A 12,832-nucleotide genomic window follows, 5' to 3' on the forward strand; every position below is an offset into this window, starting at 1 on the left:
AGGTTTTTCCTGTCAGAAATCCATGATGGGGATGTTTTCCCTGGCTGTCCCAAGTGGAAGGAACAGCTTTGGAGTCATTGCAACCACAGGCTGGGGATGCATCCCCTGAAAACCAGTTCAGGATTGTTCATCTGACTCTGCCCCTGACCTGTGGCTTCCAGGGACCCTTCTGGAGTTCTGGATATTCCCATGCTGCTTTTTAAAGAAGGAATTCCAAACACAGAAAATCAGTCATTCAATCTGAGCTATCTCAGTGGTGGGTTGTGAGGGGGAGGGGTGTGGTAGCTAAGACATTCCCAACTGGAATTGGGGCCATGCACTTCAGACACCTTTAAGTGGACTGAAGGGGCTGGTCCCAGTGCTCCACATCCTGTGGTGGAGGTGAGCAGGGGGCAAGGGCCAAATTGCAAAAAAAAAAAAAAAAAAAAAAGGAGGAGGGAATGATCTCTAATTCCTGGCCTTCCTTTTCTGACAGCAGTTTGTTTTTTTGGGGGCCCAAGCTTAAAAAACCTGGAGTGTGTGATTGTTCCTAAGTGTCACACTTCCGGACTAGGGTCTGATGGGGTGGTTAGAGTCAAACCATGGAAGGGGTTGGGTTGGGAGGGACCTTAAAGCTCATCCCATTCTAACCCCCTGCCAGGGGCAGAGACACTTTCCACTATCCCAGGTTGCTCTAAGCCGTGTCCAGCCTGGCCTGGGACACTTCCAGGGATGAGGGAGCCACAGCTGGGTAACAGGTAACAGTTGGTATGTCTGACTCCATTTTCCTTCCCAGCTGGGCAGCAGATGAGTGGGAACACTGCACCAAAACCTGTTGGAATTCCAGTTTCCAGCTCTGCATGGAACACCTCATCCAGCTGTGAACACTCACCAGAACGCTTTTGCCATGGATCAAGGGAACCCTCAGGACTTGTCTTGCTCATTTCTCCCTGGAAAGAGACACAGCACCAGCACCTTTGCAGCTATTGGAAAAATTGTGGAAAGGGCAGGAAATCAGGGTTGTTGGAAGAGTTTTGTGCTATCACACAACTGTTCACCTGTGTTGTTCCAGGGTCAAGTGCTGGCCATGGAGCTCTGCCCTATAGATGTTCCAAGGGCTGGTGTTTAAAGCAGCATTAGCACAAAAGGAGCTGCATTGGCATAGGAATTACCTTGCTAGTATTTCCATCCCAGGAAGGACTTCCATATGACACAGAGATCAGGTCAGTTGTTTTGAGCACAGTGCTGAGGACACCAAAGGCTGTGGGTTCAATCACTGGATCAATCACTTAGAGATCAACTTGTGGTCCCTTCTATCTCAGGATATCCTGTGATCTAGAAATACAAATTAAATATTTCAACTAGAATTTTACAAAAGGAGATTTTGCCATTGGAGGCTGGGAGTTGTACAGATCTCGGGGGAAGACAAAGGAAAGCATCAGGTCTCACCTGGCAGGTGTTGAATGAGCAGCTGGAGCAGGACAGCGCCGGTCCTGGAGCAGCTCCTCCTGCCCGCGCCTCTGCAGCTCCGCTCATTTCCCAGGGATGCGGTGTGCGCAGGACGGGAGGAGGACCCTGCTCTGCCCAGGGGGGTGCCGGGGCAGAGGGGGCTCCGCAAACCCGCGGGGGCTGCGAGGCCGCTCTTGCCCAGCGGGACCAGCGGCCTCTGAGGGGTCCCGGGGCCGGCACGGGCGGTCCCCGCGCCCCGCCCGCCTCCAGCCGCGATCCAGCGCCTGCTCCGGGAAAGCGCCGCTCTCCTGCCGGGCCCGGCACCGGCACAGCCGCGGCTCCCCGGCCGCAGCGGGACCTGCCCGGAGCCCCAGCGGGACCGCAGCCCCGCACCGGCCGCAGTCCAAGCGGGAGCGGCAGCGCCGGGCTCGGTCCGCGCCCGTCCCGGAGCGGCTCTTCCCGCCTGTAGTGAGCCTAGTCCCATTCCAGCCCCAATCCCGCGTCGGTTCCGCGGCCCCACGGCCCGCAGCCCGCCCGTCGACGGGGATGCGGCTCAGCCCGGCACCCCCAGCAAACACCGGCAGGACCCAGACCCGAATTCCCTGGGCCGGGTCCCGTTCTCGGCCCCACCTCAGCGCCTCGAGCTCCGCGCAGCACCGGGAGCAGCCCCCGGTCCGGGGCACCGCACAGCGCTCCGAGCGACGATCCCGCCGCGTCCCGGGATGAGCATCCACCGCACAAAGCGGAGCGGGCGCGGATCCGCCGGGATTTACGGGCGCGGGCGGGGCGGGGCCGGCTCAGGTGTGAGGGGCGGGGCCGGCTCAGGTGCGCGGGCCCCAGAGCGGCTGCGCGGGGCGGGGCCGAGGGGATTTAAGGCCCGGGAATGGCCTCAGGAGTCGTTTGCCCTCTCGGCGCTCAGGAGGAAGGTTGCGGCCGCGCCGGGTTCCGTATCTTTTTATGTCTATATTTCTTTTCCTTTTTGCTTCTCTTTTCCTCTTTTTCTCTATACCTCCCTCTCTCTCCCCCCTTTCCTCTCCTCCTCCACCCCCTACACCCTCCCCCCCCCCCCATCCCCTCCCCTCTCCCCTAGCCCTCCCCTCCCTCCCTCCCGGCCGGACCCCCCCCATCCCCCTACACACCCCAACCCTCCGCTACCCCTCCACCTTCCCCCCTCCTTCCTCCACGCTTCCTTCCCCCACCCCCCACCCCGGCTTCCACCTCTCTCTTCACCCTGCTCCCCTTCCCCCGAATTCCTCCCCACCTGCCCTGAATCCTTCCCCTCCTTCCTTCTCCCTTCTTTCCCCTCTACCTTCCCCTTTTCCCCTTCTTTCCTCCTCTGCACCTTGACCCTCCCAGCTGTGCTCCATCCTCGTCCTCCACCCGTCCTGCCCCTGTCCCCCTCCCTGCTCCCCCGCTCACCCCGACCCCCCCCACCTGCCCTCCTTCCTTGGCCCACCCTGACCGCCCCCGCTGTTCCCCTGTTCCCGTCCTCTGTCCCCCCCTCCCTCTTTCCCCCGCAGCCGCGGGGCTCGGGGCGCCGGAGAATAAAGCCCAGAGGGCCGGAGCCCGGCGCCCCCCGCTGTCCCTGGAGCCCCCACACGGGGCCGGGCCCGCTCGGCGGGTCCCCCCACACCGGTCAAACACACCGCCCGACACCGCCGGGGCTCCGGCTTTCCCTACATCACACTGGGGGTTCCCGGGGGGGGCCGGGGCTGGGGGGTCAGGGAGGGCCCCCTCCTCGGGAGGGGGTCCTGGGGTGGGGGGTGGGTTAGGGGGGGAGGGCCCCCTCCGGAGGAGGGGGTCCCGGGGAGGGGGTGGGGCTGAGGGGGGCACTCCCCCCTCCAGTCCCGCCCCCTGCCCCGGATTCCCTCCTCCGGACGGGGCTCATCCCGGCCCCCTCCCCGGGACCCCCTCCTCCGGACCGGGGCCCGGGGGAGGGAGGGGAGCGGGTGGCGTGGGGGCCAGACGGGAGGGGCCGTTTGTTTGTCGGGTGATCTCTGTGTGTGCTCACGCTGCAGAGTGACGTGACCCCCTCTGCTTTCCCCCCCCACCCACCCGCTCCCCTCCCTCCCCCGGGCCCCGGTCCGGAGGAGGGGGTCCCGGGGAAGGGGCCGGGCTGAGCCCCGTCCGGAGGAGGGAATCCGGGGCAGGGGGCGGGACTGGAGGGGGGAACGCCCCCTCCGCCCCGCCCCCCTCCCCCGGACCCCCTCCTCCGGAGGGGGCCCACCCCGACCCCCCCCGGGACCCCCTCCTCCGGAGGGGGCCCTCACCCCCAGCCCCCCCCTCACCCCGGGACCCCCTCCTCCGGAGGGGGCCCTCCCTAAAGCCCCCAGCCCAGGACCCCCTCTTCCAGAGGGGGCCCATCCCACCCCGGGACCCCCTCCTGAGGAGGGGGCCCTCCCTTCACCCTCCCCCAGGACTCCCTTCCTGAGAAGGAGCCCTCCCTGACCCCCAGCCCCGACGCCGCCGGGGAGCCCCCACTGCGATGTGGGCAAAGCCGGAGCCCCGGCGGCGTCGGGCGGTCTTTGACAACCGCACTGGGGGACCCGCCCGGCCCCGTATGGGCTCCAGGGACAGCGGGGGGCGCCGGGCTCCGGCCCTCTGGGCTTTATTCTCCGGCGCCCCGAGCCCCGCGGCTGCGGGGGAAAGAGGGAGAAGGGGATAGAGGAGGGGTCAGGGAGGGATGAGGTGGGGTACGGAGAGGGGTTTGGGGGGGTTGGGGAGGAGGGGGAAAGGGAAAGGCCGAGTGGGGAGAGGGATGGACAGAGGCGGGATAGAGGGGGAAGAGAGGGGAGTCGGGCTGGGGAGAGGGTGGGGAGAGGGCCGAAAGGAGGAGCGGATGAACAGGGGAACAGGGAGAGAGGGCAGGGGAGGCTGAGGAGAGGGGAGAGGACGCGGGGGGCTGGGAGGGAGAGGGGGGGATGGGGGGAGAGAAAAAGAAGCTGGAGGGGTAGAAAAGAGGGGATAAAGTGGGGAAGAAGGAGGAGGATAAGGGCAGGAGAAAGAGGGGGAAGAAAGAGCGGTAGAGGAGGCATCGCCTGAGCCCCGCCGGGAGAGCGCGGCCCAGCAGCAGCCTCCCCGAGCTCTGAGGGAGCAAATGGCGCCAGCGGCGATTTCTGGGCATTAAATCACCTCGGCCCCGCCCCGCGCAGCCGCGCTGGGACCCCGCGCACCTGAGCCAGGTCCGGCCCCAGAGCTCCGGGACCGCCCCTGAGCCCCGGGACCGCCCCAGAGCCCGGGACCGCCCCGGGACCGCCCCAGAGCCCGGGACCGCCCCAGAGCCCCGGGACCGCCCCAGAGCCCGGGACCGCCCCAGAGCCCCGGGACCGCCCGGCCCCGGGGCCCCGCCTTGCCCGGCCCCGCCCCTCTCACCGGGCCGGGCCGGGGCTGCGAGCGGCACCGGGACCGGGGCCTCGGCTCCGGGTCCTGCCGCTGTCTCTTGGGGTCCCGGGCGGTGCCGCCTCTCCCCCGCCGGGCGGGCTGCGGGGCCCGGCCCTGCAGCACTGAGTTGGGCTTGGAGCCGGCACCGGGACCGGCAGGAACCGCTCCGGGCCGGGCGCTGGGGCCGAGCCCGGCGCTGCCGCTCCTGCCCCTCCCGGCTGCCCGCGCCGGGCCCCAAGCGCGGCCCTGGGGCTCCGCCGCCAGCCCCGCCCGCGGCGCTCAGTCGCTGCTGCGGAGCTCTCGCTGCGGCCGGGGGAGCGCGGCTTTGGGCTGTGCCTAAGGCACGGCTCGGAGCTCAGAGACACGGACTCGCCCCGGCCGAAAGAGCCGCCTGCAGCACCAAAACACGGCCTTTGGCCTTGCAGTCAAGTCCAACAAAACGCTGCACTTCGGCTTCTCTTGGTGAGCCCAAACACTCAGCACTTGGTCTCCTCCTCAAGCCCTGCAAACACAGCATTTAGTGCCTGTTCCTGAGCCTCAGCTCTGGCTGTGGGACCCTGCTCTCAGGACTCCAAAACGCTCGATTTAGTCTCTGCTTTTAAGCTCGAAGCCCGATTTAGCACCCCCAAAAAGCAGCACTGGGTGTCTCTTTGTGAGCCCCAAAACTGCCCCAGTCCCTCGCATTCGGAGCCCCCACAAGTGCCCCGAGCCATGGGTGGACCCAGCTGGGCACCAGCAGCAGCTCCATCACCCCCTGTGGGATGGGGAAGAAACCAGAGACAAAAATCCATCTCAGAACACTTTAATAAAGGAAACCAGTCAAATACAATCATTTAATATTAATGACAACACATAATAACAGTGAGAGCAACAAGAACAGTGAGAACAATAATGGACAGGAGAGAGAAAAACCCCTCCACACCCCCCTTTAACATTATAAATCCAACATGTAATCCAGAGCACCACAAACTGCCAGTGTGGGAGATTTCCATATTCCTGTTATTTTCTCTGTAGTCCATCCTGGGGATTTGTGGACTAAGGGAGGCAAGGGAAAGGCTCCTGTGCTATTCCCAAAACCAGAACACCTGGAATTAGTATCCTGGGAGCCCAGTCTGGTCCTTCCAGTCACTGGGGGTCACCCAGAGGGTCTTTACCTGAATAAAGAGAAAATGACATCCTGGTCCAGTTCATTTCCAGCAGGACTGGACACTCCTGGCCAAGGTAACCAGTCCATGGAAGTTGGACCTGTGACAATCCAGGAGAATTTTAAGTTGAATTCCTGCAGATTTCATCATTTGTGCAGAAGCTCCAATTCTTTTGGGCACCTCTTGTTTAAATGTTTCCCTGCTGGAAGAGGTCAATTAGTCTTTTTCATGGCCAGATTGCCAGAGGCAGGGAAAACCAACCAGCATTCCCTGCACATCTCCATCACTTCCATGTCCACCTGCAAGGAGTGGCTGAAGGACAGGAGCCAGCCCAGGACAGGCTCAGAGATGAGGCTTCCAGCCCAAACCACTCCATGATGATTCCACAATCTCTCCCTGCATTAATTTTGCATTGTTTCCTCTCAAATTTAAATGATTTATTAAAGGAGTCACTTAAAAATTATTCTAGGAATGAAATTGGGAGCATCAAACATACAAGAATCATTCCCATGTCCATCAAATCATTAGTAATTGGAAGCCCGTTCCCTTATGTCTGTCTTTGTTTAGCTTTCCTGGAAATCCTTAGGATCCCACAGTTTCTCAGAGACATCAGCTGGGATTATTGGAAGGTTTGCTCTGTCAGAAATCCAGGGGGGTTTAGAACACTTGTTCCTCTACATCTTTATCCCTTCCCCAGGTTTCCCCCAGAATGGTGTTGTAGGAAAAGTTAGGAATTACTAGAAATTCATCAGGTTCTAGTTGAGAAGCCCTCTGCTTCTCAAGTGTTTCAAAATTCGTGGAATTACCCCCAAACATGCCCTAGGACACTGCTGTGAAAACACCAATCAGAGGAATATCCTGAAAAGAGAAAACCGCCTCCAGCAGCAGCAGGAATGATCCCATTTCTGTTCTTACCTGGTCTCCAGCTGCTCCTGCCAGAGCTCCCAACAGCCACTGCCATTCCTAAACAGGAGCTATGGAGGACACTCCTGCTGTCCATGAGGGTGAGGAGGCAGTTTGGGATGTTCTTTGCTGTGCAATCAGACAAGAGAGTGTCAACGATCCTGTGCTCCCTTCCAAGCCAAAGCAGCCTGTGATTCCATGGTATGACCAGCACCTCTCCCAGTTCCATTCCAGAAACATCCTCCCACTAACCCAGGATTTCCCCCTTCCTCTTTTTGCTCCACATCAGGGATGTGCTGCCGAGTGCCACAGGCATGGGATGCCTCAGCATTCCCTGGGGATGCCATTCGAGGCTGAACTTGTGGCCTCAGAGCTCTGCACTGACTGCTCAGCCCCAGCTCCACTTGGGAACGTCTCAAAGAGCAGTGTGGGGTGTTTGCTCCCTCTCCCACCCTGCCATTGGGACAGCTCACACACAATGTCACTGACTTACTGGGTCTGGAATTCCTGGCTCGAAAGGCTGGTGGTGGAATATCCTCTCCTGGGAATATCCAGGATACCAGGAGCGTCCCTGAAAGCCACAGGTCAGGGGCAGAGTCAGATGAACAATCCTGAACTGGTTTTCAGGGGATGCATCCCCAGCCTGTGTCTGCAACAACTCCAAAGCTGTTCCTTCCATTTGGCCAGGGAAAACATCCCCATCATGGATTTCTGATAGGAAAAACTTCACAGCTCCAGGAAAAACCTCTTGGCTCATCCCAAATCCAGGCCAGCACTCCAACAGGCTCTAAGGAATAAACAGGAAATACCATCTCAGCATGCACACCACAAGCTGGGTACCACATTCCTCACTGGAACTGGGCTGTTCCCACATTTCTGTGACAGTTGGGAGCATCCCCATTTCCTCACTCCTCCATTCAGAAAAAGACATCAGAGCCCTTAAACAATCCCAACAACCCAGGGAAAACCTCCTCACTCAGGGAAGAAATGTAATGCCCAGTTTTGGAAAAAAACAAACAGCAGGACTGGAAACATTTCCAGGCATGGAGCCTCTCAGCTCTGGAAATGCAGTTCCCAGGCTTCTTCCCATGGAAGCCCCAAACTTGCCCCTGACTGGGCTCAGGGAGAAAACCCCACCCATTTCACCAGCCTGGCACAGAACAAATGCAATGCACATCCCAGGAAGGTGTCCCTGACCATGGCAGGGCAAGGAAACAGGATGATCTATAAGGTTCCTTCCAACCCACACCATTCCAGGAGTTTAAGGCTACTAAAACTTGATTTGAGCCACTTCTCAGCTCACAACTCCTTCCCAAGCCTCATCCTCTGGGCTGCCTTTCCCAGACCTTGCTGGGAAGGGAAGCAGTGGCTGCTCTCCCCAAACACACCCACTGCCAGTTGCTGTGCCCTGCCCCAAACCACCGGGTGACACGAGGGGCTGATCCATTGTCTTGGCTGTTTTCCATAATCCAGCACTTCAGATACTCCAGACTCCTGACAGGATCAATCCCAGGTTCCAGGCACTGGCACAAAGCAGCTGCTGTGCTGGAAGGGGCAATTTCAGAGGCTCCTCTCCCCTCAGCTGGGAATTCAGTGCTGCAAAGGGCCTGGCAGTGATTGAGGATTTATCTGTTCCTATGGATTAATCCCCAACATTCACTGCAAAGTGCTGCTGGAGCATCTCTCCACAGAAAAAAGCTGTGCCCAGTCCAGAGGGTCCTCAGTGGGGTCCCTGCCCAGTTTCCCAGGATGGATGGGAAGCTGCTACTGACAGGCTGGATCTCAGGAGAACTTCAGTAATTTGCTGAAAGCTTCTAATAGAGGGACTTGTTTCCAAGTCTAAGGCAGCTCAAATCCAATAGCTCACCAGGATTCCTAATAAAGTGCTGCCCAAATATGTCCGTGTGCCAGAATCTCCTTTTAATCTGATTTCAGGGAACAGCTGCCTGGGATTTTAGTTAAAATTTACATCAGCTTGTGACAAATAAGACAGAATAAAATACCCAAAACCTCAAGGTTGATTAAGCATGAAGAAAAAAAAAAAACATAGGAGCTCAATTCCTGCACAGCCCAGACCTGACACTTTGGCTTATATGGGAAATAGATGGGAAGTGCAGAGCCAAGTTCAATCCTACCTTTAAGGAATTCCCAAGGAGTTGCTGACCCTCCAATGAAACCCTGGCTCAGGACAAGGCTCTCCTGCCTGTGCCATTGATCCAGGTGAGCACAGGTGCTCTGGCTGGGAGTGACAGTTCTTTGGATGGCAATATCTCCTGAACTTGTGCCTTCCCCAGCTTTGGTGGCCACTGCCTTCATCCTCATCTTCCTCCTCGGCAGGGTTGGCTTCCTCATCCTGCAGAGCAAGCACAGGGACAGTCACCAGCCTGCTCATCCCCAGCCTGGGCAGCAGGGACGGGCTGGTGGCACCCTCTGGATGTCACCCCCTGCCCGGTGCCATCCCTGCTCCGCGGCCCGTTCCCGTTCCTGGCTTGGCAGCTCCTTTTAACGGGATGTTAAACCACAAACGTTTGCTCTGCTGGGCTGGGACAGCAGAGACTCCCCCAAGGCAGTGGGCAAAGCTCCTGTTCCCACATCCTCTGCCTCCCACAGCCCTGCTGGGGCTGGACAGAGCAAAGGAAACTCCTCAGTTCCTGCTGGAAATTTCCTCCTGTGCCCATAAACCCCGAGAAATCATGACTGGTCCATGCCTGGAAGTGTCCAAGGCCAGGCTGGATGGGGCTTGGAGCAGCCTGGAATAGTAGGTGTCCCTAGACTGAAGTCAGCAGTTCCTGGGTTTTCCTGTGGCTGTGCTCATATTGCTGTGGCTTGAACATTTTGAACACTGTTCCTGCCCAAATATCAAAAATAAGCATTTTCAGACACATTCAATTTATTGTCCTTTCCCATTGTTATTTCTGTGACGTTCATTATTGTTGCAGCAAGAGAAGTAAATAGGAGTGGAAATTTGAGAAACAAAGGACAAAAAATGGCTTTTGTGGCATATTTTTCTTGAGAAATCAATTCTGTTTTTGAAACAGGACTTCAGTTTCAATGGAGGCAAGAGATAAATCCTCTTGGAAGGAGATAGATAAATCCTCCACTTGGAGGGCCCATTGGTCTGACCCAGCTGGGCAGGTACAGAAAAAGACCTCGGGAGCTCCTGGAGTCTGAGGAATGAGGGTGGTGCAAGGACAGCACAGGATCCGAGCCCACCACGGCTCATCCTGGGAGGCTCCATAGGAGCCAAATCCCACCTAAGGCCATTCCCCAGGGCATCCTCCTCCAGGGAAACAGGAGTGCCTTCAGATCCTGACATCTCCGCACAGCTAAGGAAAACTCAGAACCCTCCAAAGCTGTCATCCCAAACCGTGTTCCCTCTTGAAAACCAGACAACAATGAAAACACCTGGGAAGAAATGGGAAGGAAAGCTGCTGGAACAGCTCTGATTTCACACATAGATTTTACAAACCATTTTATCCCGTCTGGGACTTTCCCTACCTTCACTACTGATTGCCTCACTTTTACATCAGAACACTCATTCTCTCCCCCGCACATTAACTCAGATTTTACCCCAAAATGTTCATTTTGCTCGTACAGAATCCGCCCCGGAGCGACGCCCCAGGCCCGGCACGGCCGAGGCCGCTCCGGTGCCCGCAGCTCCCGGGCCATTCCCGGCGGTCTCTCGGGGCTGTCCCCGGTCCCCGCTCAGGGTTCTCCCCGTTCCCCGCTCACCTCCGAGCCCGGCGCCGCCGCCCCCGGTGCCCCCGGCCCGGCCCCGCTGCTCCCCGGGCTCCGCCACTGCCGCTCCCGGCCCCGCGCCTGCGGTCCCCGCACAGCGGCCGCGATTCCTGCCGGGAGCGGCCCCGGCCGAGGGCCCCGCGGCCTCGCACGGCCAGTCCCCGTCGTTGTCCCGGCCCAGCTCCATGTCCCGGTCCCGGTGCCGGCGGAGCCGCGGGAAGCGCTCGGAGCGCTCGGTGCTGCAGTACCGGCTGTGCCCACAAGGCGGCAGCACTGCGGGTGTAGCGGCCACCGCGCATGCGCAGCGGTCTCAGGGGTGCCCCCAAATGCCCATTTCGGTGAGTCCCAGCTCCGCATTTCGGGTGCTCCAGCGCGGGCAGGGAGAAAGAACTGCGCGTACACAGAGCTGTTTCTAGGTCCTTCGTACTGATAATCCTGTCTTACCTCTTCAAGCCCTTTATTGTTTCGTTTACGTACACAAACCTTTTATTTGTATTTTCAAACCCTAGAAATCGATATTCAGAATTTCTTACAGTCTAAAATCTTGACTATAACACAGCAGCTACGGGGGATTGTTTTTATATCAATTTATAGATAAATTAAGCTTATTTCTCAATACATAGAAAATGAGAATCTTTGCAGTTTTAAGTATTTTACACACAAACCCCTCAAGAATTTTCTGGCATTTTTTGGGCTATAGCCTCCCTTGGGTTTTAGGAGAACCTCTCCTGACTCCCCTCATCCCTCACTCACCTGGCTCCCCCTCCACAGACATTGGGGACACCAACCCCCAAGTGACACCATCACCCCCTAGACTCCCCATCTCCCTTTTTCCTCTCCCCCAGAGAGGGCACAAAACGAGTCCAGGTGCCCTGGCCAGCAGCTCGGTGCTTCCATAAAAGCCCTTCCACATGGACATTCGCCCCAAAAAGGGGGAAAAATCAAGGGAGGGCAGGGTAGCTCCCCGAAGGGTTGCAATCTCCACAGCTCCTGTCCTGCAGCACCCTAAGGGCGGTGCCTCATGTCCCACTCATGCCACGTTCCCCCTCGGCTCCTGCACTCCAGACAATGCCAGGAGAGGTCTCCTCCCTTCCCTGCGGTGCTGCTGCAGGGACACCAATGGCTTGGAAGATGAGTCCAGACTACGACCCTGGAATCCTGAGAGTCTGATATCCAGCCTCTCTTCCCGAGGGTCCAAAATCTAACACCCCTCACCGCAGTGGGGTTGTCCTGTCCTTTCAGCTGACCAGGAGCCACGGATGGACCAAGCAGCGAGGATCCGACTTTTTGCTTTCCTCACGGCATTCCTCAAATCCGTGTTCCTGAGGCTGCAGAGGAACGGGTTCAGCATGGGGACGGTGCCGGAATACCCCAGGGAGATGAACTTGTCCTGCTCCAGGGAGCGGCTGGAGACGGGTGCAGGGATGTGAGGGTGGAGCTGCCGTGGGACAGAGCGACGAAGGCCAGGTGGCAGGCGCAGGTGGACGAGGCCTCGTGCCGCCCGGCCGCCGAGCAGATCTGCAGGACGGTGGCCAGGACGGACAGGTAGGACAGCAGGATGGACCTGGATGAGCCGTGGGGCTCAGCACGTTGAACCCGACCACGGCGGCCACCACGGCCTCGCTGGCACGGGTGTTGGAGCAGGACAGGGCCAGCAGCAGGGGCCTGTCACAAAAAAAGTGCTCGATGGCCTGGGAGTGGCAGAACGGGGCGTGGAATATGGAAACTGTGTGGAGAGAGGAGCTGAGCACTCCAGCCAACATCCCAATGCAAATCCTCTGGGACATGAGCACGGAGTAGAGCAGGGACCTGCAGGAGGCCGCGTAGTGGTTGTAGGCCATGATGACCAGCACGTGGCACTCGGTGGTGGCCCAGGTGGCGGAGGAAAAGAGCTGAGTGATGCATCTTGCAAAGAAAATCGCCTTCTTCTCCGCCAAAACATCCCTCAGGCTCCAGGGGATGATGGTGGAGGAGCAGCAGTTGTCCAGCAGGGACAAGTGGCTCAGGAAGAAGTACATGGGGGAGTGGAGGCGCGGATCGATCCGGATCAAAATGATGGCTCCCAGATTTCCTAGGAGAGTGACCACATAGAGGGCAAGGAACAAGACAAAAAACATCACCTGCAGATCTGCTCTGGTGGTGAAGCCCAGGAGAATACATTCAAATGCAAATATGTCATTTTCTCCAGCCATACTGAACATTTTATATATGCAGTTCAGCTGCTTTCTATCTTTAGA

General features: G+C 58.5%; 1 protein-coding gene and 1 long non-coding RNA gene across 2 annotated transcripts; both read right to left on the reverse strand.

Moving 5' to 3' along the window:
• Positions 1-6,107: 6,107 nt before the first annotated feature.
• LOC128809600 (uncharacterized) lies at positions 6,108-7,623 on the reverse strand. Its single transcript, XR_008437785.1, has 3 exons — positions 7,351-7,623; positions 6,870-6,986; positions 6,108-6,156 (listed from the first exon to the last, which is right to left on the reverse strand). It is a non-coding gene; the product is annotated as an uncharacterized LOC128809600 (long non-coding RNA).
• Positions 7,624-11,687: 4,064 nt separating this feature from the next.
• On the reverse strand, positions 11,688-12,832 carry LOC128809597 (olfactory receptor 1052-like). Its single transcript, XM_053981694.1, is given in 3 exon segments — positions 11,688-12,008; positions 12,011-12,159; positions 12,192-12,832. Coding segments are annotated over 3 exon segments (966 nt in total). The 5' UTR covers positions 12,797-12,832; the 3' UTR covers positions 11,688-11,796.

This window comes from Vidua macroura, chromosome 6 (genome assembly GCF_024509145.1).
Source record: "Vidua macroura isolate BioBank_ID:100142 chromosome 6, ASM2450914v1, whole genome shotgun sequence".
Taxonomy (NCBI): Eukaryota; Metazoa; Chordata; class Aves; order Passeriformes; family Viduidae; genus Vidua; species Vidua macroura.